General features: G+C 40.8%; 1 protein-coding gene across 1 annotated transcript in view; it reads right to left on the reverse strand.

The window, feature by feature from the left end:
• Positions 1 to 27,509, reverse strand: part of TOP3A (topoisomerase 3alpha) — a 100,169-nt gene that overhangs the window by 18,608 nt on the left and 54,052 nt on the right. The window contains exons 15-18 of the mRNA XM_010271997.3: positions 21,837 to 21,966; positions 21,103 to 21,155; positions 20,920 to 21,019; positions 4,365 to 4,403 (exon numbers count right to left, since the gene is read on the reverse strand). Of these exons, the coding sequence (XP_010270299.1) occupies positions 4,365 to 4,403; positions 20,920 to 21,019; positions 21,103 to 21,155; positions 21,837 to 21,966 (322 nt within the window). The remainder of the gene's footprint in view (positions 1 to 4,364; positions 4,404 to 20,919; positions 21,020 to 21,102; positions 21,156 to 21,836; positions 21,967 to 27,509) is intronic.

The following is a 27,509-nucleotide window of genomic DNA, read 5'->3' on the forward strand; positions in this document are numbered from 1 at the left end:
CCCATGTCTGAATCTGTGTCTTTGGTACCACCTTTGGAGAACAGGATGGGGAGGAATTATAGGAGGATGAGGTGGAGGAGGAGGAGCAGGAATACTGGAGGTAGGCCCAGTGGGAGAAGTGGACACCTCATCAGATGACTCAAAAGGAATAGGAAGAGGAACTGCTGGAGACATAACAAAGGGTTCCTCAAATTGCTCCCCCTCAGGAGGAATACTAAAGAAAGGAGTAGACTCAGCAAATGTGACATCTCAAGATACAAAGCGGGTGCCACTAACCGGATCAAAACAACAACATCCCTTCTGTGTGGAGGCATATCCTACAAAAACACATTTACGAGCCTTAGGTTCAAATTTGTGCCTTTGATGGCTGTGAACATGTACATAGAAGGTGCACCAAAAAAACACAGAGAGGAAGAGAGAAGAGATCCTCATCCAGGAAGGCATACGGTTAATCAAAAAGGTAGCAGTAAGGACATCATCTCCCCAAAATTTTATAGGAACATGGGATGCAAAAAGGAGGGATCGGGCAATCTCAACCACATGTCAGTTCTTTCTTTTTGCCACTCCATTCTGTTGTGGAGTGTAGGAACTAGAACTTTGATGAATAACCCCAAAAGCTTCAAGATAGGATGAGAGGGTATTCTCAAAATACTCCTTAGCATTATCAGAATGGAATATTTTGATCTAGGTGTTAAATTGGGTAAGAATAAGTTCATGAAATTTTTGCACAAAAGTTGGTACTTCATCCCGAGATTTCATGAGATAAATCCAAGTGTAACAAGAATAATCATCAATAAAAAGGATAAAGTACCTGTAACCCCCCATAATAGGCAAATGATATGGCCCCCACACATCAGAGTGAACAATATGAAAAGGAGAAATGGATCTTTTATTGCTTACAGAATAAGATTGCCTACAATGCTTTGCCAGTTCACACGACTCACAATGAAGACTTGATGAAGACACTCCCTTAAACATATTTGGAAACAAATGACTCAAAGCAGAAAAAGACAAATGACCAAACCGAAAATGACATAACATGACTTTGTTAACAAACTCTAACAAAACTGACTCCAAGGCAGCCCCATGAGGTGGTCCAAGAATCCTATCAGGTGTGTCCAGCAAGTATATTCCATTCGCCTCATGGCCACTCCCAATCATCCTCTAAGATTGCGGGTCTTGAAAAACATAATGAGTGGGAAAGAAGGTTATGCTATAGTTCATGGATTTAGTTAAGCTGCTAACAGACAAAAGATTTGTATCAAGTTTAGGGACATGAAGGACAAAGGATAAAAAATGGTGTTAGAGGTCTTGATATCCCCCTTGGCAGAAATTGGAGCAAGAGACCCATCAGTAAGGGATATTTTCTCTTTACTAGAGAGGTGGTATGAACAAAATAGATTAGACAAGCTGGTCATAGGTTTGATGCACCAAAATCAATGACCCAAGGGATTTTATTATTACCTGAAGCTGAAGCATGGTTTGTAGAAGCACGAATACCTGAGTGAGCAAATGCGGATGATGATGATGTGTTGCCTGAAGAGTGAGATGTAGAGACAGTGGCTTCCAAGCGATTTAACAACCTTCCATACTTTTCAAAATCTGCCTTCATTGCTACCAACTGTTCCATGGTTGACTTCTCTTCACTCTCCTTACTTCCTCCTTCAGGTATTGTGGCAACATTAGCTATCTTAGGCTTTCCTGTCTGACTGGTCTTTTTAAAACTATTGTTATTCTTAAACCTGTTAGGTAGAAGATTAGGATGAAGCTTCTAGCAAGTGTCCTTATTATGCCTCGGTTTCTTGCAATATTCACATACTAGCTCTTTCTTCTCAGTTGGACCCTTTGGCTTTATTCCAACATGTGCAAAGTGTTCTGTAGGTGGACTTTGTAACTGAACCTTCCATTTACTCTCTTCATTGCTTACCATAGCATATGCCTGGGCAAGAGTTACCTCATCCTTGGCCAGAATATTCTGCCTAATGATGTCAAACTCAGGGTTGAGTCCTATAAGAAACTCAAAGACCTTGTTTCGTTCCACCAACTTCCTAAAAGTTTTTGCATCCTTCGTACTCTCCCATACAACTGTCTCCATAATAACATCAATTTCTTGCCATAGGGATTTCAACATAGAATAGTAGATTGCCACTCTTCTCCCCCTGTCTTAGGTTTTTCACATCACTTTTCAGCTTGTAGGCTCTTGCCACATTCAACTTCTGTGAATAGGTTTCAGTAACACTGTCCCAGATCTCCTTGGTTGAAGACATCCAAAGATAGTGCTGACCAACCATCGTATGACTGTATAGTTCTCCTGGATCCATTTCTCAAATTCAGGGTCTGTTTCTTCCGGTTTCACCTTACTTCCTGTGAGATATCCTAATTTTCCTCTACTACAAACATAAATCCTTATAAACTGTGCCCAAGCAAGATAATTGGTTCCATCTAACTTAATTGTGGTCACACCAGCCAAAACAAAATCTACCGAGCCAAGCCCGAAAACTAGTACCTGCTTGAATTCACTTCCGTATTGCTCCATTGATCAAATGGTAATCAAAAAACCAGAAATTTGGTCTTTATAAACTTACTTGAGGTAAAACAGTACCTAGATGCTTGAAAACTAGGGTTTCACTGTGCCCGACTATCGGGGAGAAAGAGAAAAGATGCAGTGGCTCCTACCAGAGCATCCCAATCTCTTCCAAAACTGAACCACCCTCTTTTAGAAGTCAAAAGACACCTCCCAAGCATAGAGCACCACACCCAAAGCTTCTCCTTTACCTGTAACTTCTAAACTCTCTAATCGGCTAGGGTTTTGGGCAGAAATAATACAGCATCACTTCTTGGCAGTTTTCGACCAGATTTCCACTCTCCAAACCCTCTACCAACTAGGCAAACGATCCTCTGAACTATAGAGAACTTATCTCTGCATACACTCTCCTAATTGAAGGGTGTATGGGAAAAGAGAAAAAAATAAATAAGGAAGAAAGGAACTTGCTTTGATACCAAGATGTGAATCAGTCCTCAAACTGATATAAACTTGGTTAAAATTAGAGAGAAGAGAAGAAGAAAAGTAGAGAACAGCAGCACAAAGGAAGAAGATGGAGAAAATAAGAGGAAGAAGAAGAGTTCGAATTATCTCTTCTCTCCCTTCTCTAATCCTTTTGTCAAACTTCATTCTTTAGGCTAATTACAAGTATGCCCTTAAGTGGGCGGCCAGCTAGGCAGTAACATAAAGAGAACTTACAAAAAGAAATAACAGGCCCATAAAGATAGGTCCATTAACAAACAAATAAATAAATAGCACACTACAAGAAAAGATACTAGGGCCCATTCGGCCCAGTCTCTCTACAAAGTAAAATCAACCATCTTGCTTCCCACATCCAATATTGCTTTCTTTTCATCAAACAGAATTAGGATAGCTGTCTGAGTAGTCCCTAACTTCAACGTCACCTCCTCCAAAACCATTTTCCAGTCTTTCACCTCAACCTTTGAGGATAGCACTAGTCTTTGTTCCCAATCCCCTTTTCCCCATTTAACCACAACTTGGGTTTTGGTGCGGGGAGGGCAATTGTTACAAAGCTTTGGTCTTCATCAGAAGTGTCCATCCCCAATCTCTCTAATCTCTTTCTAATCTCCTTTATTTCCTCCTTGTTCAGTCCTCTTTCCACCAGCTTTTTCTCTCACGTCTTCTCCCTCTTTCTATCCCACCTAGTCACTAGGAACTAGTGCAGGTCGTTTTCTACCTTCACCCATCCTTCTAGCATTTTTCCTTCAGGAATAAATATCAAATGTTTCTTACCCCTTTCGAATCTTTCTTCTAGTGTTACAAACCAACCTTTGGAGTTCCTTTCCCGTTCTCTTACATACTCTAAATATTTGATATTAACTTTCCAGATCTCCTGCTAACTAACGAGAAAGCTCCATCAAGAAAACATTGAAACCAGAAAGGTGCATCACCCACTATCAAGGTTGTACCTTTCCTTCCTTCCAGTAACTTCACTGTAAGCTCCTTCTGATAATACATCTCTGACAACAGCAACACTTTCTTCTCCACTCCTCCATTTCCTTTTCCTTGCATGAGTGAAGCCTTTTCCTCCATCTCCCCTCTTGATCTCTCTTGTTTTTTTTTTTTTCGCTAACATGATCCCTTAACTCTCTACAAGAATTATGGAACAAATTAGATCACAAATGAACTCTATGAAAGGAATAAGTTTCTAGAAAGATAAGTATCCATACCATTAGAATATATCTAAATTTATTAAAACTACAAAACAATGAACTTTTTTATTTCATTTGCAAGAGCTGAAGCACTATTTTATCTAGACTTTTCCCTTGGAAGCTGGGGGTATAATAGGCCAGACACTCACCTGTGGAAAACCCAAGCATCCTACCATAAAATTTCCATCCTGCATAAAAAGAAAACAAAGACATATTCAACAAAAAAAAAAAAACAAATACTTGTAAATATACAGGAATTAAAAGAACTTAGTCACAAATTTCCCACAAGGACAATACCTAAAGTTTCACAATACAATGTAAAGGCTGCTGCACAAGTTTTTTCTTTCAACAAGTTAAAAGTTGATAACTCATTAGTTCCTCCAACATAAAAATAAGACCATCTATGAGAATATATGGGGTTTGACAATGTATGTTCTGTTTTATAGATAATCTCTGGGCAGGGTGGAATGCTAGAGAAGCATTCTTGTAGCTGAATGATCCACTCTACACTGTTTCAAGCCAAAGAAAGAAAGAGAAGGGAAGAAAAAAGAGAAAAGGTAGAAAAGAAAAGGGAAAGAAAGTTTGGGAAGGGGGGCTCCACCCCTAGACCCCCCCCCCCCCTCCTCCTTGAGCTAGTGCTATGCATCACACGACATCTTTCATAAAAATGAAATAAACAAAAAAAAATGATATCCTCCTTCATCTTCTTCTTCTTCTGCCTCCCCCTCCCTCCTCATCCCCCTCCTCTTTAGGAGGCTTATGCCTCTTACATTCTGAATTACACCTCATGCCTTTGTGTTTTACATTTACCTTTTTAGAGAGTAATAGGAAGATCAAGACAGGGTAAATGTGGATTTAATGAATAAGTAGATGGCATTTTGTGTCATGTATACACTCGCTCAATTGATGGTTTCTCAGCAAGCAAAGTATTGGAAATAGAAACAAAAGAGACAGGAATAGGCAAAGGCACCTTAGAAACATTACTAGGAGCAACATCAAGAACATAATAGGGCATAGATTTAAAGAAAGTAATATCAAAGCAAACAAAGTACTTTCTTAAAGTAAAACTGTAAGACTTATGTTCCTTTTGGATACAAGCGTATCCTAGAAAAACACATTTTACAGTCCTAGCATCCAATATACCAAGACCCAAACCAAGAAGATGAACAAAATAGACACAATCAAAGATATGTGGAGTCAACAAAAAGGAGATTCAGAAGGAAACAAAACAGAAAAGGGAGAATATTATGCAAAAAAAGATGATGGTATTCTATTAATTAAAAGATAGGCAGAAAGAATAGCATCACTCCAACATTTCTTTGGAGCATTCACATGTATCAACAAGGAATAGATAGTATCCAAAAGATGGAAATTTCTTCTTTCAGGAACGTTATTTTGTTGAGGGGTGTATGAGCACGAGGTCTAGTGAAAAATACCATTTTCCAAGAAACTTTTGAAATGGTGTATATAAAAATTCACAACCATTGTCAAATATCCAAATTTTAATAGAAATGCCAAATTGAATCTTAATTTTTACATAAAACAACTAACATATGGAAAACAACTCTGAATAGTTTTACATTAAATATAGTCAAATCTTGTGAGAATAATCATCCACAAAGATTACAAAATATTTGTACCCATTATACAACTTGATTTTTATTGGACCTCAAGTGTCAGAATGAACAAGCAAAAAAGGACTAGGAACAAACAACTCTCAACTTTAGGACTAAATGAGACTATAATGCTTACTCAACTGACATGACTCACATTCTAAAGAGAAAGATGATTTCAAAAGTGGAGAGAAAGAAGAAAACTAATCAACAATTAATTCTTTTCTTTAATCAAGAAAAATAGAAAGAAAGAGTGTGAAAGAAAGATAGAGCAAGAGAAGAGAAGAGAAGAGGAAGAAGAAGAATCAACCATACTCTCTCTCCAGACCTTGAATCTTTTATTCAAAATAAAATAGTTGTAATTACATAAAACACCCTTGATGGTCAGCTGCTTCTAAACTTAAAGAAAAAAGGTCAACAGGTCCATGAAATTAAAGGCCCATTAACATAAAAAAATAACAAACATAAGGCTGAACTAAATTATGGCCCATCCAACCAAATATTTCTACACTCCCCCTTAAGCTAAGCATAGATGTCAATCATGCCCAACTTGCTTACATACTGCTGCAATTTAGCTTTAGGAACTCCCTTGGTAAGTACATCGACCAGTTGCTCTTTAGATGCAATGAGGGTAGACAAAGTTCTCTAGATGCCACTCTCTCTTTAATGAAGTGCCTATCCATCTCAATATGCTTGGTCTGGTCATGTTGGATAGGATTATGTGCTAATGGCCACCTGATTGTCACAATACAGCATTAGAGGCTTGTCATATTCAACACCCATCTCCTCCATTATAGATCGTAACCACAACAGCTTAGATACACCATGTGCCATGGCTCTATAATCTATAGGGTGGCAACGAGCTGAGCTTTTCACGAGCTGCTTGAGCTTGGCTCAGCTCGGTTTCAACCGAGCTCAAGCCCAATTTAGTGGCTCGATTATTAAACAAGCTCAAGCATATTAGGGCTCGGCTCATGAAGCTCGCGAGCTGGCTCGAATATATATATATATATATAATATAAATATATATTTGATATTTAATATATAATAAATATATATTTGATATTTAATATATAATAAATATATATTTGATATTTAATATATATAATATATATAATAAAATTTATAGAAAATAAATAAAAATATTATAATTCTTAATTTTTTAAATTTAAAATAAAAACTTTTTTATATATAATTTTTATTTTTATAAAATATTTTTTTTCTCAATATCAAGCTCGAGCTCAAGGTTCTGGCTCGAACCGAGCTCGAGCCTTGTAGAATGGTCTCAAGCCGAGCTCAAGCCTGGTACTATTCGGCTCGGCTCGGCTCGAATCCACCCCTAATAATCTATCTTATTTGAAGACATAGCTACCATTGACTATATTTTGCTCCTCCAAGAAATTAGATTTCCATCACCTATGGTACAACACCCAGATGTAGACCTCTTATCATCAATACATCTTGCCTAGTTAGCATCTGTATATGCTTCTAGTTTCCTCTGACCAAGCTTTCCAAAGAGGATACCTCTTCCTGGTGTACCCTTCGAGTAACATAAAACTCTCTCTGCTACAACCATGTCTGTTTCTTCAGGGGCATGCATAAACTAGCTAATGACACTAACAACATAAAAAATATCAAGGGGAGTCATGCATAGGTACAACAACTTCCCAAGCAACCTCTGGAACACTGCCCTATCCACAAGCAACTCTTTGTCGGAAGAAAAGAGCTTATGATTCAAACCAATAGGTGTGGCAGTAGGTTTGACCCCAAGTTTGTTTGTTCCAATAAGTCAAGCACATACTTACGTTGGGAGGTGAAGATGCCATATTTGGACCTAGCAACTTCAATCCCCAAGAAGTATCTCAATTCTCCTAAAATCTTTAATTTCAAAATCAGCATTAAGAAAGTATTTGAGGCTATCAATTTCTTGCATATCATTACCAGTAACTACAATGTCATCCACATAGACAATTAAGAAAGTAACTAGAGAACCTCTCCTCTTCACAAAGAGGGTATGGTCTGACTATGTCTCTGTGTATCCAAAATGAACAAGGGAAACCTTGAACCTCTCAAACCAAGACCTCAATGGTTGCTTAAGGCCATAGAGAGACTTGCTCAATTTACATACCTTACCCTGCATTTCTTTCTCATACATCCTAGGAGGAAGAGAATATACACTTCTTCATGAAACTCCCCATTCAAAAAAGCATTATTTACATCAAATTGATAGAGTGGCCAATCAAAATTAGCTACCAAAGACAACAAGCTCTTACAAATGTCATCTTAGCAACAGGGGAAATGTCTCCAAGTAGTCTAACCCATATGTTTGTGTCCCTTATAGTGGAAACCCATTTCCACCTAGCAAGTTCCTTGCCCTCAAGTAAATCAACCACATCCCAAGTATCATTCTTATGCAATGCCTCTATCCCTGTTTTCATAGCATCCCTCCATTCTAGTTTTGATAGTGCTTTTGATACAAACTTAGGGATAGGTTAAGAAGGAATAATATGATGGGGAGAGCAAACCATAAGAAAGATACTTTCAAATACAATGTGCAATGCATTTTCTCTTCCCTTTCTTATGGCAATGGATATATCAAGGTCAAGGAAAGGGGGATGCTAAGATATAGGCTCAACACCTATTGTCTCTTCAGCAACTTGGAGTGTAAGAAGCTCAACTATAGAAGTGGAAACAACTTGCTCATTCCTAAACCTTTGTCGTTGCTACCACCTCTAAAGGATAGGAGGAGGCACAAATGAAAGAGGACGTAGAGGCAGTGGTGGAGGAACTGAAATAGGGGAACTAGGAGATGACTCAATAGGAGGAGACACACAAGGAGGTGACTTAATAGGAGGATAACTAATCAAGAATGTTAATAATAATAAGCCTAAGAGAGGGTTCTAATGAGGTGACTCATCATAGAATAAGCCTAAGAGAGGATTACATCATCATTTTCCAATATGTTCTGTCCAGTAATGTCATATTTTGGATTCAGCCCTATATGAAATTCAAACATCCTATTTCTTTCCACAAATTCTCTATATCTTTTAGCACCCTTTTAGTAGAAATCTGCTGAATTAAAAAATATAAAAGAAGAGTAGTTTCTTGAAGAGAGAAGGTGAAGAAGAGAAGAAGAGAAGTTGGAAAGAAAAGACAGCAATGATCTGGCCGCCCCCTTCACTTATTATTTATACTAAAATAATAGAACAGTACAAAGACAACTATGCCCTTATAGGGCGGCAAAACATAAAACAGCATATATAACACTCAAAACCATAATAAAATTTGGACTCACATAACTATTGTGGTCCCCACCTCCTATCTAACAACTAACATAAAACATCTACTCAGAAAAACATAATAAAACTAATTAATCTTCAACACTCCCCCTCAAGTTGAGAGTAAATGTCACACATTCCCAACTTGCGTAGATCATGTTCAAGCCTGTTCTTTGCCACCCCTTTAGTGAGAACATCAGCCAGCTGCAACTCTGAAGAGACACAAGGCAAACAAACTTCTCCGGTTGTTACCCTTTCTCTTATAAAGTGTGTATCAACTTCAAAGTGTTTTGTCCTATCATGCTGAATTGGATTGTGGGCAATATAGATTGCAGCCTGATTGTCATAGTATAATATCATAGGTTCCTCTGCTTTTACCCCAATCTCACTCAAAAGAGATCTAACCCAAAGTAGTTCTAAGACACCATGAGCCATGGATCTATACTCAGTCTCTGCACTTGACCTTGCCACAACCGCTTGCTTCTTACTCTTCCAGGAGATCAAGTTTCCACCTACAAAGGTACACACTCCTGATGTAGACCTCCTGTCATCTAAGCATTCTGCCTAGTCTGCATCTGTATAGGATTCTAGTTTTAGATTCTCATGATTTGAGAAAAGAATGCCTCTACCAGGGTGCTTTTTCAGATATGCAAGTATTCTCTCAATAGCTTCCCAGTGCTGAACCCGAGGTGCATGCATGTACTGACTCACAACACTGATAGCATAAGAAATATCTGGTCATGTCATACACAAATACAACAGTCGGCCCACCATTATTTGATATCTCCCCACATCCTTTACCAACTCACCATCCACACCATTAATTCTGTGATTTGGATCAATAGGAGTGTCTGCTGGTTTGGTCCCCAGCTTCCCAATCTCCCGCAGTAGGTCAAGTACATACTTTCTCTATGAAATGAAGATCCCATGCTTGGATCTTGCAACTTCAATCCCTAAGAAGTATTTGAGCTCACCAAGATCTTTGATCTCAAATTCTTGTCACAATGATTTTTTGAGATCATCAATCTCCTCCAGATCATTTCCTGTCACCACTATATCATCCACATACACAATCAGAATTGACACCAGAGCATCTCTCCTCTTCACAAAGAGGGTGTGATTAGACTGTGTCTGTGTGTATCCAAAACGGATGAGTGCCCCTCTGAACCAGTCAAACCAAGTCCTAGGTCACTGTTTCAGTCCATACAGAGATTTTCTGAGTCTGCACACCTTTCCTTTACCAACATTTTCATAAAAGCCTACTGGAATGTCCATATATACCTCCTCTTGTAAATCACCATTGAGGAAAGCATTTTTGACATCAGGCTGGAACAAGGGCCATGAATAGGTGGCTGCTAGAGATAAAAGGATACGAACTGAACTCATCTTAGCTACTAGTGCAAAGGTTTCTAGATAATCAACACCATAAGTCTGGTATACCCTTTTGCTACCAGCCTTGCCTTGGACCTCTCTATCTTGCCATCTACATCCGATTGTCTCCTTGTCTAGGGGGAGATCAACTATTTCCCAAGTTTGGTTTTTGACCAAAGCATCCATCTCATCTTGCATGGCTATTTTCCACTCAGGTTTGGAGAGAGCCTCGGTAACATTCTTGGTATAGACACAGAATCCAAAGAAGAAAGAAAAGCACGGTAAGAGGGTGATAAGGCATTGTAGGAGAGATGCTGTGAAATGCAGTGGGTTGTACACTTTCTCTTCCCCTTACGAAGTGCAATGGGAAGATCAAGGTCAGTGGGATCAGCTGCAACAATGGTGTTAGGGACAAAAACATTATCATCAGAAAACATAACAGGCTTAGGCTCAAGAGGAATACCTGGAACTATATTTGTCGAATCTAGAGTTTCAAAAGGACTGACAGAGAGTGGTGTGGGTTGAGGATGTGTGGAGTCAACCATCATCTGCCGGCGCTGATATTTCTGTGAGGCTGCCAGTAGTGGCTCAGGTAATGAAACTGGAGGTGCAGGTGCTGGCTGAACTGATGTAGATGCTGGCTGAACTGATGAAGGCACCACATAAACAGGAAGAGGAATAGATTGTGAGTTCTCCTCCCCAAAACTCTCCCCATGAGGAGAACCACTCGAGAAGAAGAATGTGGATTCAAAAAAGGTAACATCCATAGCGACAAATCTGCTCCTCGACATTGGGATATAACAGCAATACCCCTTTTGGTTCTGAGCATACCCGAGAAAAACACATTTCTTGGCCTTAGGATCCAATTTCTTGCGATGAGGGCCAAGAATGTGAACAAAAGAGACAACCAAAAACCCTTAGAGGTATATGAAATATCTCTCCATCTGGAAAAAGAAGGCTAAATGGCACCTTAAACCCCAAAGTTCGTGAAGGAACACGGTTAATCAAATGCATGACTGTAAGAACTACATCTCCCCAAAACTGCACAGGAACTGAAGCACACACCATAAGACTCCTTGCCACCTCCACAATGTGTCTGTTTTTCCTCTCAGCAACTCCATTCTGTTGCGGTGTATATGCACAACTGCTTTGATGAACTACACCATGTTCTAAAAGATACGTGGTTAGGTCCTTCTCAAAGTACTCTCTGGCATTATCTGATCTAAAAGCCTTAGTTCTCACTCCAAATTGTGTGGAAACCATCTAGTGAAACTATCGTACCAAGTTAGGAACCTCATCATGTGATCTCATCAAATATATCTAAGAATATCGTGTATAATCATCCACAAACAAGAGAGTAACGGAATCCTCCCATGGAAGGGATATGATATGGCCCCCATACATCAGTGTGAACAATATTAAAAGTAGAAGTACTTCTTTTATTACTTGGTTGAAAAGACTATCTACAATGCTTTCCTAACTAACAACTCTCACACTCCAAAGTAGATAACTGAACAGACTCAAACAATTTTGAGAAAAGACATTTCAAATAACTAAAGGAAAGATGCCCCAAGCGATTGTGCCAAAGCATAATCTGGTTCACTGACTCTGACCCACTACTACTGTTGCTGCTAACATGATGGTCCTGATGTCTCGGAATCTCATCTAGAAGGTAGACTCCATTCACCTCACGACCACTCCCAATCATCTTCTTTGACTCCAGATCCTGCAAAACACAATTACCAGGAAGAAAGGTCATGGAACAATTCAAGTTTTTTGTCAAAGAACTAACAAACAATAGGTTGGTATGAAGTCTAGAGACATGTAAAACAGAAGACAGAGTTATATCATTGGTCACTCTAACTATCCCCTTCCTAGCAATGGGCATATGTGAACCATCTACTATAGAGACTCTATCTCTACCAGAGCACAACTGATAGGAACTGAAAATGGTAGGGGCATTAGTCATATGCTCAGATGCTCCTGAGTCTATAATCCAGGGAGGTACCTTCTTACCTAAAGTGGATGCAAGATTTGCAGTTGCATATGAACTACTTGTATGTGCAAAGGAAGTGGTGTAGTTGGCTCCTACATTCTGCAGTCCATCTGGAAGGCTAGAGCTAGGTGAATATTTCTTACTCATAAGTTGTCCAAACCTCTCCAATTCTGTTCTCATTGCTGCTACTGCAATGGATTCCCAATCAGTTTGAGAGAGAGGGGTTGAAGAGTCTCCTGTAGTGGCTACATTTGCATTTCCCTTCTTGTTTCTTATTCGAGCAGGCATAAGATTTGGATGAAGCTTCCAACAAGTGTCCCTGGTATGCTTAGGCTTCTTGCAATAACCACACACCAAGTCCTTCTTATCTTCCCTTCTAGTCTCACTACTCCCCTTGTCTCCATTCGGCTCAGGTTTTGTTGTACCAACCATAGTTGACTAGTCAATCCCAGGCTGTCTCAGCATTACATTCCTCCTACTCTCCTCTCTAGAGACAAAGGCATAGGCCTGAGAGAGCGTCACACCCTCCCTAGAAAGAATATGCTACCTAGCAATGTCAAATTCAGGGTTCAACCCTGCTAAGAACTCAAAAAACCCTATTCCTCTCTACCAGTCTGTGATAAGTTGCTACATCATTTACACTTTCCCATACCACAGTTTCTAAGTGATCTATTTCCTGCCATAGGGTTTTCAGCATGGAGAAGTACATAGCAAGAGGTTTTTCTCCCTATTTCATACTTATCACCTGATTTCTTAACTGATAGGCTCTGGCTTCATTTTGCTTATGAGAGTAGGTTTCAGTCACTCCATCCCAAATAATTTTCCACGGGCACCAATAGCCATCTTAGCTGATTGTGCCCACTCCAAATAATTTGTACCATCAAGTTTTACTGTAGTAATGATCCCAGACCCAAAAATATCACTACTACCTCCAACACCCAGTCCCACAGTATCGGTAGATTTCATCTCGGTATTCCAACTCTCCATCTTACTTCAAATAGTTCAACAATAAGAAAAAAATAGATTGGAGGCCTTCAAAAAATAATTTAATATCATACACACAGAAACCAACCCTTCCGGAAGAAGAAAACCCTAGCTAGAGGGAAATCTCTCTCCTCTCCACGCCTCCCAATAGAGAGAAAAGTGAATCGATCACTCCGGGAGGCCCAGAAATTTCCAGAAACCAAACCGCCCTCTTTAGAAAATCAAAAGAAAACTAACAATACCTGGGCGGCCAAGATCAGATCAAAAACAAAGAGTCCAACTTTTCTGGGACTCTTCCCCGTACTCCAGTTCTTCTTGATTTTGATGTCGAATAGTAGATCACCTTCCTGATGACTAGATCCCACCAAAAACTCGAACTAGGCAATCTATAGCAGATTGATCAGCCCTTTACTACTTCATATAGTTGGCTGATCTAGGGCTGCATGAGAATGCTTCAAGAAACCCTAGTCGATGCTCTGAAACCAAGTAGAAATCCACTGAATTAAAAAATATAAAAGAAAAGTAGTTTCTTGAAGAGAGAAGGTGAAGAAGAGAAGAAGAGAAGTTGGAAAGGAAAGAGAGCAATGATCTGGCCGCCCCTTCACTTGTTATTTATACTAAAATAATAGAATAGTACAAAGACAACTATGCCCTTATAGGGTGGCAAAACATAAAACAACATATATAACACTCAAAAACATAATAAAATTTGGACTCACATAACTACTATGGTCCCCACCTCTGTTGAGGGCCCGCGAATAGGATCTTGTCACGGGTCGGTCCACAGGGAAAACCACCTATTTTCCCTTGTTCCTTCCTGCTCTTGATGAACCTATCTTGGCGCCTTGGTGATTTGTTCAAGAGATCACCAACTCTCCTAACTCACTTCTTGACTGAATATTCGATATCTTCATTCAATAATAGTGTCTCCTTAAATAGGAGATTACAAGAGTCCTAATCCTAGGGAGACTCCTTGCTGAATAGGGAGATCTGCTCTATCTTGATAAGGATAAGATAAGTCTCTCTTAATCCTAATCTGATAAGATAAGATAAGAACAAGTAAGATAGTCTAATCTAATCTGGATAAGACTATTGTTGCCGAACTGGGTAGGATGAGGACATTGAATCACTGCTGCTGCTGGCGATGGTCAGGTCCCTGATGCTGTCGGCGGCGATGATACTTCTTCCCGAGGAATGCATCCATAACATTACTCCCCTCTTGGACTACGAGCTTGTCCTCAAGTTCGAACTCCGGATACGTGGCTTGGAACTCTGCCAAGGGAATCCAGGTGGCTTCGGCCGATGGTAAGCTGTCCCATTCCACCAAAACTTCAAGAATACCTCGATTGATACTACACCTGTTCATGGGCCGGGCCGGGCCGGGCTCGGGCCGGGCTTTTACTGTGTATTAACAAATTTTTTTAAGGCCCGAGCCCGAGCCCGGCCCAACCATCGGGCCTACATATTGGGCCCGAGCCCGACCCTCATAAAAAGCCCGAAGCCCAAGCCTGGGCCCGGGCCCGAAATTTAGCCTATACTATTATTATTATTAATGTTGAAGCAGCTGAATAAAGAGAGAGATAGATTGAAATTATAAAGAAAAGAATAAAATATATATATATATATTAAATTATAAATATATATTTTAATAAATATTATATTATTTATATATTTTATATAATATATAAAAGACATTATATATTTTATAAAATATATAATACTGAGTCGGGCTTACTGTATTAAGCCCGAGGTCAGGCCCGCGGGCCTAATTATATGACCAAACCCGGCCGGGGTGCGGGCCGGGCCGTCGGGCTACCCGGCCCATGAACAGGTCTAATTGATACGAGAGCGGATGAGAGCCCTAGGCTGTGGAACATGTTTGCCTTCTTTCAAGGGTGGTAGGGAGGGGACTTGGTCCGGAGGAACACCCGTAAATGGTTTCAGCAAGGAGACGTGGAAAACATCATGAATCCGGCTGTTCTCCGGTAATTCCAATTGGTAGGCCACACTGCCAATCCGCCGTAGAACCTTGAAGGGGCCATAGAACTTAAGGGCCAGTTTCGGGGCAGCCTTGTGGCGCAAGGAGCATTGTCGGTAGGGCTGGAGTTTTAACCAAACAAATTGTCTTGGTTCGAACGACAATTCCCGATGGTGCTTGTCATAGGTGAGCTTCATGCGGAGCTGGGCCTGCTGTAAGCGAAGGTGTACGTCGGCTAGGAGGGCGTCGCGTTCTTGTAAGGAGTGATCAATTTCCTCCAAACGAGTAGAACCGGGTTCATAGGACAGCAAGCGAGGAGGGTCCCGGCCATAAACGACGCGAAAAGGGGTCATGCCGAGGGAAGAATGGTAGGCTGTGTTGTAACAGTACTCAGCCCAAGGAATCCAATCCACCCACCGTCGCGGTTGATCCCCTACGAAGCAACGGAGATACATCTCGATCGTGCGGTTTACCACCTCCGTCTGACCGTCGGTCTGTGGATGATATGCTGAGGAGAAGGCTAGGGTGGTGCCGTGTAGCCGAAATAACTCCTTCCAGAAGGCACTAGTGAAAATCGGGTCCCTATCGCTGACGATGGATTCTGGTAACCCATGTAAGCGGAAAACATGCGTAAAGAAGGTGAGGGCAACTGAAGTGGCACTGTATGGATGTGATAGAGGAATGAAGTGGGCATATTTAGAAAAGCAATCTACCACCACGAAGAGGACAGATTTGCCACCTACCTTGGGTAGCCCCTCGATGAAGTCCATGGAGATGTCGGCCCAAATCTGTGTCGGGATCGAAAAGGGCTGAAGGAGGCCTGCCGGGTGCAGGTTTTCCCATTTATGTTGTTGGCACGTGGGGCAATTTTGGACAAAATCCCGAATAGAAGTGTTCATACCTTGCCAATGGAAATCAGCCCGGACGCTGTGCAACGTTTTCTGAACGCCCTCATGGGTGGAGTTATGGATGCTGGCGATGATGGTGGGAAGAAACAGGGAGTCTGGCGGAAGATGTATCCGACCTTTATACAGTACCAACCCGTCCTGAAGGGACCAATTGGAGTCGACAGCGCTGGACTGGATCTTCTGGACCAGGAGCGACCATTCCGGAGACTGTGGCATTGCCTTCTTGATGTCGTCTAACAGAGAGATCCGGGGTTGGGAAATTCCACACAGAGACATCGCGTCTTCATCGCGCCTAGACAAGGCATCGGCTGCGCGATTTGAGGTTCCCGCCTTGTATTCCACCCGGAAATCGAACCCGAGGAGTTTGCTAACCCAATGTTGCTGAGGGGAAGTGGTGAGGCATTGTTCCAACAGGTATTTGAGGCTGTAATGGTCGGTTTTGACGACGAACGACCGCCCCCACAAGTACGGCCTCCAGTGCTGGACGGCTCTAGCTAGGCCGATTAGTTCGCGCTCATAGGCTAGAAGTTTCAGATGTCGGTCGGCCAGCCTGCGGCTGAAGAAAGCAATCGGGTGTCCTTGCTGCTGTAACACGACCCTGATACCCATTCTAGAGGCGTCGCACTCGACTGTAAATTCAAGAGCGAAATTTGGTAATTGCAGGACTGGGATGGAAGACGGAGCATCCCTCAGTGTCAGAAAAACTGCATCGGCTGCGTCATCCCACTGGGAGGAATTTTTCTTTAACAGGTTGGTTAACGAGGCAGTCAACAGTCCATAATTCTGTACAAATTTGCGATAGTAACCTGTTAATCCTAGGAACCCGCGTAAGGCCTCGGCGGATTGAGGCTTGGGCCATTCCTTGATAGCCTGAATTTTGGAACTGTCAACCGTCACACCTTGCCCGTGGATGACATGGCCTAGATAAAGAACCTGCCGCTCCCTGAAGGAGCACTTGGACTGTTTTAGGAAGAGTTTGTGTTGGCGCAGGAGCTCGAAAACGGTCCGCAAATGGTGCACATGCTCTACCCATGATTTGCTATAAACGAGGATGTCATCAAAGAATACCAAAACAAATTTGCGCAGATGGGGCTGAAATACCTCGTTCATCAATGACTGGAATGTGGATGGGGCGTTGGTGAGACCGAATGGCATGACTAAAAATTCAAAGTGACCGTGGTGGGTTCGAAAGGCAGTCTTCTTCATGCCGCCGGGAGCCATGCGAACCTGGAAATACCCGGACCTAAGGTCCAACTTGGAGAAGTACTGAGCACCATGCAGCTCGTCCAACAGTTAGTCCACAATGGGAATAGGGAACTTATCCTTGACCGTCCGACCATTAAGCTCTCTGTAGTCAACACAGAACCTCCAATTTCCATCCTGTTTCGCCACCAACAGAACCGGCGAAGAGAAGGGGGAGTGGCTCTTGTGTATGATCCCTTGTTTCAGCATCTCTGCACATTGTTTTTCTATTTCTTCCTTCTGTAGGTGAGGGTAGCAATAAGGCCGGACAACGACTGGTTCTGAATCCGCCACCAGAGGGATTCGATGGTCGCATGCTCGGGGAGGAGGGAGTCCCTTGGGTTCCTAGAATACGTCTGAAAACTCGGCGAGGAGTCTTTCCATGGCTGCCGGTTCTGTCTGAAGTGCATGGACCTGTGGTATCCTCTCCTTAACCCTGCAACCGTGCCAAGAGACTTGCTTCCCATTTAAGTGGAATGTCATTGTGAGTGCGCTGAAGTCCCATAAAATTGGACCTAGGGTAATCAACGATTTGACCCCAAGAACAATATCGAACCCATCCAAGGAGAGTACGAATAAATCGGCAGAGAATAGTTCAGAGTTGACCTGTATCTGAACGTCCTTACAGATTCCCGGACTGTGAACTCTTTCAACGTTTGCGACGGCTACCTGTAGTCGTGGCCGGAGTTCCTTTGGTAGTTTTAATTGAAGGGCGACATGTTCACTTATGAAGTTGTGTGTGCTCCCTGAATCGACGAGTATGCGCACCGGATTACCTGCTATCTGTGCCTGTAACTGTATGGTCTAAGAGGTTTTTATTCCGGTGATCGCGTGGAGAGAGATCTCTGGCTCGAATACGACGGGTTCTTGTTCATCCTCCTCTTGCTCATCTACTAGGAGGCAGAAAAGCCTCTTGCACCTATGTCCTGCCGAGTAGAGGTCATTGCAGTTGAAACATTGGCCCCTTGCTCGGCATTCCACCATTTCTGCCTTGGTCAAACGTTTAATGGGTGGAGCTACCATGTTGCTTCCTGCACTTGTCGCCGATCTAGAGGTGTTGGTTGTGTGAGATCTCAGTTCCCAGCTGGGTGCAGAAGAAGGGGTCACTGTCGCTGATCTTGGGGGTGTCCAAGAGTTCGGTGGACGTCCCATATTGTAGGTCCTGCGGCTGAGTTGCAGCTTGCGCTCAAACGCGCGGGCTAAGTTCATGGTTGTAACCAGGTTTGGGGGATTCTGCATTTCTACGTCCACCTGCAGGGATTCTACCAGCCCTGCCGTGAACATGTCCACCTGCTGGTCCGGTCGCACTGAGGATGCCCTTGCGAGGAGGGTTTGGAACTGGCGCTGGTATTCTGCCACCGTTCCGGTCTGTTTAAGGTTAATCATCTCACCTAAGGGGTTGCTTGTCAATGGGGGTCCGAACCTAAGAAGGCAGTAGGACTTGAACTGGGGCCAACTGAGCCCGGGTTCTTCCTGTTCTAACCGATAGAACCAAAGTTGTGCTTCCTCTGTTAAGTGAAAGGCGGCTAGGCTTACCTTATCCCGGTCGTCTGTCCATTGATTTCGAAAAAACTGCTCGCACCGGTACAGCCAGCCCAAGGGGTCTCCGTTGCCGTTGTACGACGAGAATTCTAACCTGCTGTACTTGGGGATGACTGCGGCCCCCTGGTTGACGAACTGCTGTTCGCCAGAAGACTCCGGCAGATTTGGTCGGCGGCCGCTAGTGGCCGCAAATGAGATTTCGTCACGGGTCGGTCCACGGAGAAAACCACCTGTTTTCCCTTGTTCCTTCCTGCTCTTGATGAACCTATCTTGGCGCCTTGGTGATTTGTTCAAGAGATCACAACTCTCCTAACTCACTTCTTGACTGAATATTCGATATCTTCATTCAATAATGGTGTCTCCTTAAATAGGAGATTACAAGAGTCCTAATCCTAGGGAGATCTCTTGCTCTATCTTGATAAGGATAAGATAAGTCTCTCTTAATCCTAATCTGATAAGATAAGATAATCTAATCAACTAATAAGATAAGATAAGAACAAGTAAGATAGTCTAATCTAATCTGGATAAGACTGCTGTTGCCGAACTGGGTAGGATGAGGACATTGAATCACTGCTGCTGCTGTCGGCGGCGATGATATTTCTTCCCGAGGAATGCGTCCATAACAACCTCCTATCTAACAACTAACATAAAACATCTACTTAGACAAACATCATAAAACTAATTAATCTTCAACACTTTTTATAATTGGAAATAGCCTTATGCTTAAACAAGGAAATAGAGTAGAGAGAAGGGAAAAGGTCTTTCAGGGCCAAATTTCCCACCCAGGCATCTTCCTAAAAGAGAAAAAAATCCCATGAGCAAACATCATACTTGACAAAGTTAAGAAATTGGGGAAGGATATTGTGAATCACTTTCCAAAGAGTGGTCAAAGTAGCTTGATGGCAAACACCAACATCCCAACCATTCTCCAAGCGACTATGAATACTAGCTATCACCTCATGCCACAACCTCCCTCTTTCCAAAGGGCCATCTCCACAACCATTTACCTAACAAAGTTATATTCTTTAAATCCAAATTTCCTATCCCCAACCCACCTTCCTTGGTCCTTTCACACTATTTCCCACCTTATTAAGTGATCTTTTTTTCTCTTCCCCTGGCTCCCACAGGAAATTCCTAATTAGCTTCTCCAATTTCTTTGTCTCCCTAGAGGGGATCCTAAATACAGAGATAATAAACCGAAAAGTTAGCTAGAGTGGCTCTTAACAAAGTTACTCTACCCACTAGAGAGATATAGCTCTTTATCCAAGTTGCTAATCTTTTTTCAACCTTCTCCAGGATTAGAGTCCAAAAACTGCTTTCCTTTGGGTTAGCACCTAGAGGGAGCCCAAGATAAGACAAAGGACTTGAGTGATCTCATGATCCATCTGAAGAAAAGGCTCATTTGGGATGCCGAGCCTCTAGATTGTGCAAGAAGATAATAAAAATTGTATTTTCCTATTTAGCACATCTACATTATTGTCTACAATTGTGGAAAATTATCAAGAATCTAAAGTAGTATGATAAATTTTGAACCATGCAATACTTTGATTTACCACTTTCCTCTAGAAAGTGAGACATAGTGAATTCCCTTGAGGATTACATCCTTCCCTAGATAGGCCCATTCTTGAATGATGTTAGCAAATCCTTTGTAATGAATCTAAGTGTTCTTACAAGTTCTTCTAGGGGACCAAAGAATAAGAGACCTTTAAAATCCCAGCCAGCCTAGCCACTGGGATTCAGCACTAGCATGTGAGAATTCCAAGTACTCAAAGCTCATAAATTAAATAATTACCGGTTTTCGCTTTAACACCATATTGGATTCTTGGCAGGCACTACATGGTCGAACAATGTCAACAGCACCCTGCTGCTCATTGGTACCAGGTCGGTTACACCTGCATAAACGATAAACAAGATGCTTAATAAAGGTGAATAATACAAGTTCTGCAAACCACAACACAACATGATAAGCCAGTACCTCTCAAAGAAAATTGCCATGGCTTCCAAGAGTTTCACTTTATTCAACCTTGCCTACAAAGATATCCAACATTACTAGGAAATCCATCTGCAGCCAAGTATTCTTATCTAAAATATATAACCATTATCAAAATTCAAATATGCAAAATAAACATAATAGTTAAAATATATAAGCAATTCTAGGTTCAAAATTATACACACATAACATCTAGAGCCTTTCTTCACATACCAACACAAGTATGTGTAATCATACACACATAACATCTAGAGTATTAACACTCAGACTGTCCTTAAGCATAAACATGCGCCTGGTTGCCTGTAAGTGGATATTTTTTCTGTCAAACATGGATTTATGAGGCTAAAAATCAGTACAATTAAATGACCTCAACCACCTGATTCTAATTTTACTCCATTTCTTTTGGGTGATGCAAAACTTCATATAAATATTCCAGTGAAAATAATGGATGAAAACAATAGACCATTTTGTTCAAACCATAAGAACCTTTTGATGTTCTAGACATCTCCTAGAGAGTGATTTGGTGCTGGAATCCAAGCCAGCATAAGTGTGACATGTAACAACCAACATTTTTGTCTAAAAGACACTCCCACACTCCCACATATCCTCCAAGTTAGCTAAAGTAAGTTTAGGAACACCATTCAGAACATAGAAGCTGCAAACTGCCGAATAATCATATACTTGATGAAAAGATGAAGAAAAGTCTGGAACCAGCTTACATCTAAGAAACAAGCTTTCATCTGCTGCAAGCAAGTCTCCAAGACTTCAGCTTTTCTCTTGGTGCCAATGCTCACTGCTTTCATGTCACATTCCATCATAGATCTAAGGTATGGTTTCCAGAGCTCATACCTGAAAAAATTATTCCTAAAATCATCATATCATAAAAAAAAATCAAAGAATATGCAGTATAATTTTGGATCTAGAATCATAATTCATCGACACCTCTATCAACAAATATAGAGGAAGTCATAGAAAAATAGCACACGAAACTATCTTGAATTTAATTGGACCTCAACACAAAGTAGAAGAGAAGACAATCTTTAAGTTTTTTAATCCCCAAAATTTACACTAGGTGGATAATGTGATAAATCACTGATAAAGAAAGAAAAAAAAGTTCAACAACCCTTCTCTTTTAATCTCATTTCTAAGTTGCTTACCCTCTTTAAGGGCATTATTAGCAACCATAAGGAATTCTCATTTCCAACTCATTCCCCAACCAAACTCACCATTTCACTTCTCCAAAGTTCCATGACACTTCCAACAGTTTCTTTCTTCTAATTGATAAAAGAATTCCTTAGACTGTTTGTTTCCTTCAAACAACAACTTTTGTTAATTCAAAAGTGCTTTATTAATAAAGACAATAAGAAAAAATAAAATGAAGTCAAGGAAAGACCAAGAAGGCCCCACTCAGATCAATATGATAAGCCTGCCAAAATACGATAAAGGCCAAAAATAGATATAACAAAAATGTCATAAAGGCTAAATCAAATGCTGAAGATTTAAGATAATAATGCATATAGATGTGAGTCTGTCCTCCAAATCTGTTATAAAACTGATAAAAGAAATAAAAAAAGTGAGAGAGAAAGAAAGGTTACAGCAGAATAGAAGAAGATGGAGAAGAAGAAGAGAAAAAAGAAGAGAGTTTGATGGATCTCTCTCTCCATTCAGTAATCTTTTATTACACTTAATTAATCATGCTAATTACAAGTCTGCTCTTTAAGTGAGCGGCCAGCAAAGTAGTAACTTAAAAAGAGGTGAACAGGCCCATTAACACATAAAACAGATATAACATTACTTAAACATAAAAAATATATTAGGGCCCATTCAGCCCAGTCTCTACACTCCCCCCAAGCTGAGCATAGATGTCAATCATGCCCAGCTTGCTTATATAGTGTGTCAGCTTTCCTTTTGGAACACCTTTGGTCAAAACATAAACTAATTGCACTTCTAAAGCAATAAATGGCAAGCAAACTTCCCCTGCAGCAACTTTCTCCCTTATGAAATGTCTATCAACCTTTATGTGCTTAGTTCTGTCATGTTGAACAGGATTATGTGCAATGTTAATAGATGCCTAGTTGTCAAAGTGGAGTATCATTGCCTTTTCATAGTCAATACCCAACGCTCCCAAAAGTGATCTCAACCACAATAGTTCTGACACTCCATGTGCCATTGCAGGAAACAATGTTCCCTGCCACCAAGGCACAATATCTTGAGGTGGATCTCCTATCATTAATACATCCGGCCTAGTTAGCATCAGTGTATGCCTCTAGCTTCATGTGTCCATGCTTGATAAACAGAATACCTTTCCCTGGAGTACCTTTCAAGTAGCACAAAACTCTTTCTGCAGCTGCTAAATGTGTATCTCTGGGAGAATGCATAAACTAACTAATAACACTTATTGCATAGGAAATATCTAGCCGAGTCATGCAGAGATATAACAACTTCCCAAACAGTCTCTAGAACACTCCCTTATCAATCAACAGTTCACCATCAGTAGCAGAAAGCTTATGGTTTAGGTCTATAGGGGTAGAAGCCGATTTATCACCGAGTTTACCAGTCTTTGCAAGGAGATCAAGAACATACTTGTGTTGAGAAATGAAGATACCATCCTTAGATCTAGCAACTTCAATTCCCAAGAAGTATCTGAGATCCCCCAAATCCTTTATCTCAAATTCAATGTTAAGAAATCTTCTGAGTTCAATCACTTCCCAAGTGACATTACTCGTAACCACAATGTCATCAACCTAAACTATTAGAAAAGTCACCAAAGAGTTTCTTCCCTTCACAAACAAAGTATGGTCAAATTGAATCTGTGTATAACCAAAAGAAACAAGGGCAGCTCTGAATCTCTCAAACCAAGCTTTAGGGAATTGTTTAAGACCATAAAGAGACTTCTTCAATCTACACACCTTCCCTTGCATTTCTTTTCCAGACACCCCTGGAGGTAAAGACATATAGACCTCTTCATGTAGGTCTCCATTCAAGCAGGCATTTTTAACATCAAACTGGTGAAGGGGCCAACCAAACGTAGTAGCTAGAGACAACAAAACTCAAACTAAATTCATTTTAGCCGCAGGAGAAAAGTCTCAAGGTAATCAATAGCATACATCTGAGTGTAACCCTTAGCAACCAATCGAGCCTTAAACCTCTCAATAGTGCCACCAGAATGACATTTGATAGTGAATACCCATTTACAACCCACTGGTTCTTTCCCTTTAAGCAAGTCCACAATATCCCAGGTATGGTTCTTATGCAAAGCATCTAGTTCAGTCATCATAGCATCCCTCTATTCAGGTTTGGACAAGGCTTCTGGTACAGACCTGGGAATCGCATGGGTAAAAACAGAGGCAAAAAAAGAATAATAGGTAGGGGATAGAAGGTTGTAGGACAAATGTTTAGAGATACAATGTGTTGTACACTTCCTCTTGCCTTTGCGAAGGGCAATAGGAAGGTCAAGGTCTGGGGAGGTAGTAGGTGGGTCAAACAGGTCTAACATATCTGTTCTAGTGATTTTTACAGCAAAAATCACCCAAACGACTTGAGTAATTCAAGAGAATGAAGAAAATAGAGTGAAGAAAGAAAGAAAAAACTTTCTTAAGCTTGAAGTAATTGAATATCCTCCTTTTTTTCTCCTTTGAACAACAGATAATAATGTTCTTAATATAGGAGTTCTATTTAGGTCAACAGACAATAAAACCCTAAAATTACAAAAATACCTATATCCCAAAATAGTAAGGAAAACCCAAAATAACCTTATCTAATAGCTATATACCTTGTGAGACTCTTCCTAACAATAATCCACTGAAAAATATTAATTGACTAAGAAACAACCTAGGAAATCATCAAAACAAAATCAAAACAAGAAAATAGCTAAATTCAAGCACAAGAATTCTTCACTTTCTTGTTCCTTCTATATTTGTCTTGTGCTTCTTCATAATTAAGTGCTGCAGCCTCTACATCAGTCCCCTCCACTTGAAGAGGACTCACCCTCAAGTCTTGTTTGGAGATGGGTGGATGGTACTCAAAGGGATCAGCAACATTGAAAGTTCTAGATATACTCATGGAAGTAGGAGGGTCTACAACATAGGCATTGTTATTAATCTTTTTCATAATCTTGTAGGGTCCAATCTTCTTGGGGTGCAACTTGTTGTATTTCCCTGTAGGGAATTGGCCCTTAGAAACACCACTACTTCATCTCCTTCTTTGAAACTTTAGTAGCCTATGCTGATCAGTTGCTTCCTTATACTTGGCATTGGCCTCTTCTAGGTGTTTCTTTACTTCCTCATGAATAGATATGATTTTGTCAACAAAGTGCTCCATTGCAACAATATATCTTGGCAATTTTGGAAGTGGCACCAAGTCTAAAGTATGTCTAGGAATGCATCCAAATACAATCATAAATGGAGATTTGCCAGTAGATCTGTTTATCATGTTATTATAGGAAAATTCTGCTTGTGCAAGAGCTAAATCCCATTGTTTAGGCTTCCCACTAGATAGACTGTGTATCATATTACCAAAAGTCTTATTCACCACCTCTGTCTGCCCATTAGTTTGAGGATGACAAGTGCTGCTAAATTGTAGCTCAAAGTCAAATCGTCACCATAAAATCCTCCAAAAGTGGCTAAGGAAATGTGTGTTACAATATGAGGTAATAGACTTTGGAATGCCATGTAGTCTAACCACTTCCCTAAAGAATAGGTTGGCTATATGTAATGCATCAGTTGTCTTCTTGCAAGGAATAAAATGAGCCATCTTCGAGAAGCGATCCACTACTACAAACATTGTATCATGTTGTCTCTTGAGTTCTAAGCAACCCAAGCACAAAGTCCATGGAAAGATCCTCCCAAGGACCCCTGGAGTAGGCAATGGCATGTACCCTATGTTTTGGGTATGCCCCTTAGATGTCTGGGAAACTGCAAACATAGCAACCTTACAAACCCCCCAACATCCCTATTGAGATGTGGCCAATAATAACGTTTCTCCACCATTTCAATGGTCTTGTCTCTGCCCAAATGACCCCCATTATGCAATTCTTTAATGATTTTCTCCCTCAAGGATCCTCTAGGAATGCATAATCGAGTTCCTAGAAAGAGAAAACCATCATGCAAGACAAACTCACTATGATGTCCCATTTGGAGTTTTTCCCATTCAACCTGGAAATCTTCTTCTATAGCATAGAGTTCTTTTATGCATTCAAACCCTACGACTTTTTTGCCTGCAATGTTTTCATCAAAAGAACCCTCCTACTCAAAGCATCTGCTACTTTGTTCTGTTACCGTGATTTATGCTTGAGAGTAAAACTAAACTCTTGTAAGAAGGCTATCCATCTAGCATGCATATGGTTAGTAGTGTTTGTGTTATTAATATACTTCAAAGCATGATGATCGGTATAAGAAACAAACTCCCTTTGGATCAAATAATGCTTCCAATGCTTCAAAGCCTGCACTACAGCATATAGCTCTTGCTCATTAGTAGACCATTTCCTTCTTATTTCAGTTAACTTTTCACTATAGAAAGCCACAGGTCGATTCTCCTGAGACAGTACAGCACCTATACCCGTCATTGAAGCATCACATTCCACTTCAAATAACTTATCAAAGTTGGGCAAACCAAGTACAGGAGCTTTGGTTAGCTTCTCCTTTATCAATTGGAAGGCCTCTTCTGCCTCAGGTGTCCATTGAAACTGCCTTTTTTTTTAAGCAATCAGTAATAGGACTAACAATGCTACTGAAATGCCGTACAAATCACATGTAGAAAGCAGCCAAGCCATGGAAAGAGTGCACCTCATGTACATTTTTAGGTGAAGACCAGTCTTTAACTTTTTCCTCATCAACCATAATGCCTGAATCACTGACCACATACTCAAGAAACACAAGCTGCTTGGCCATAAAATTGTACTTCTTAAGGTTGGCATAAAGCTGATTTTGGTGGAGAATCCCAAATACATCTTGCAAATGTTGTAGGTGTTCTTCCTCGTCCTTGCTATACACTAGGATATCATCAAAATATACTACCACACACTTGCCAGTCAATGGCTTCAAAACATGGTCCATCAACCTCATGAATGTTCTAGGGGCATTGGAAAGTCCAAAAGGCATTACTTTCCACTCATACAACCCTTCTTTTGTCTTGAAAGCCATTTTCCGTTCATCACCAGGGCAGGTTCCAATTTGATGATAACTACTCTTCAAATCAATCTTAGAAAACATTTCTGTCCCATAAAGCATATCTAACATATCATCTAGCCTAGGAATCAGAAAACGATATCAAACTGTTACTTTATTGATGGCCTTACTGTCCACACACATCCTCCAACTCCCTTCCTTCTTTGGTGTAAGTAAGGCTGGAACAGCGTATGGGCTAGTACTAGTTTGACCCATTCCTTAGAAATT

Source organism: Nelumbo nucifera, chromosome 5, assembly GCF_055504915.1.
Source record: "Nelumbo nucifera cultivar China Antique chromosome 5, China Antique-T2T, whole genome shotgun sequence".
NCBI classification, from domain to species: Eukaryota; Viridiplantae; Streptophyta; class Magnoliopsida; order Proteales; family Nelumbonaceae; genus Nelumbo; species Nelumbo nucifera.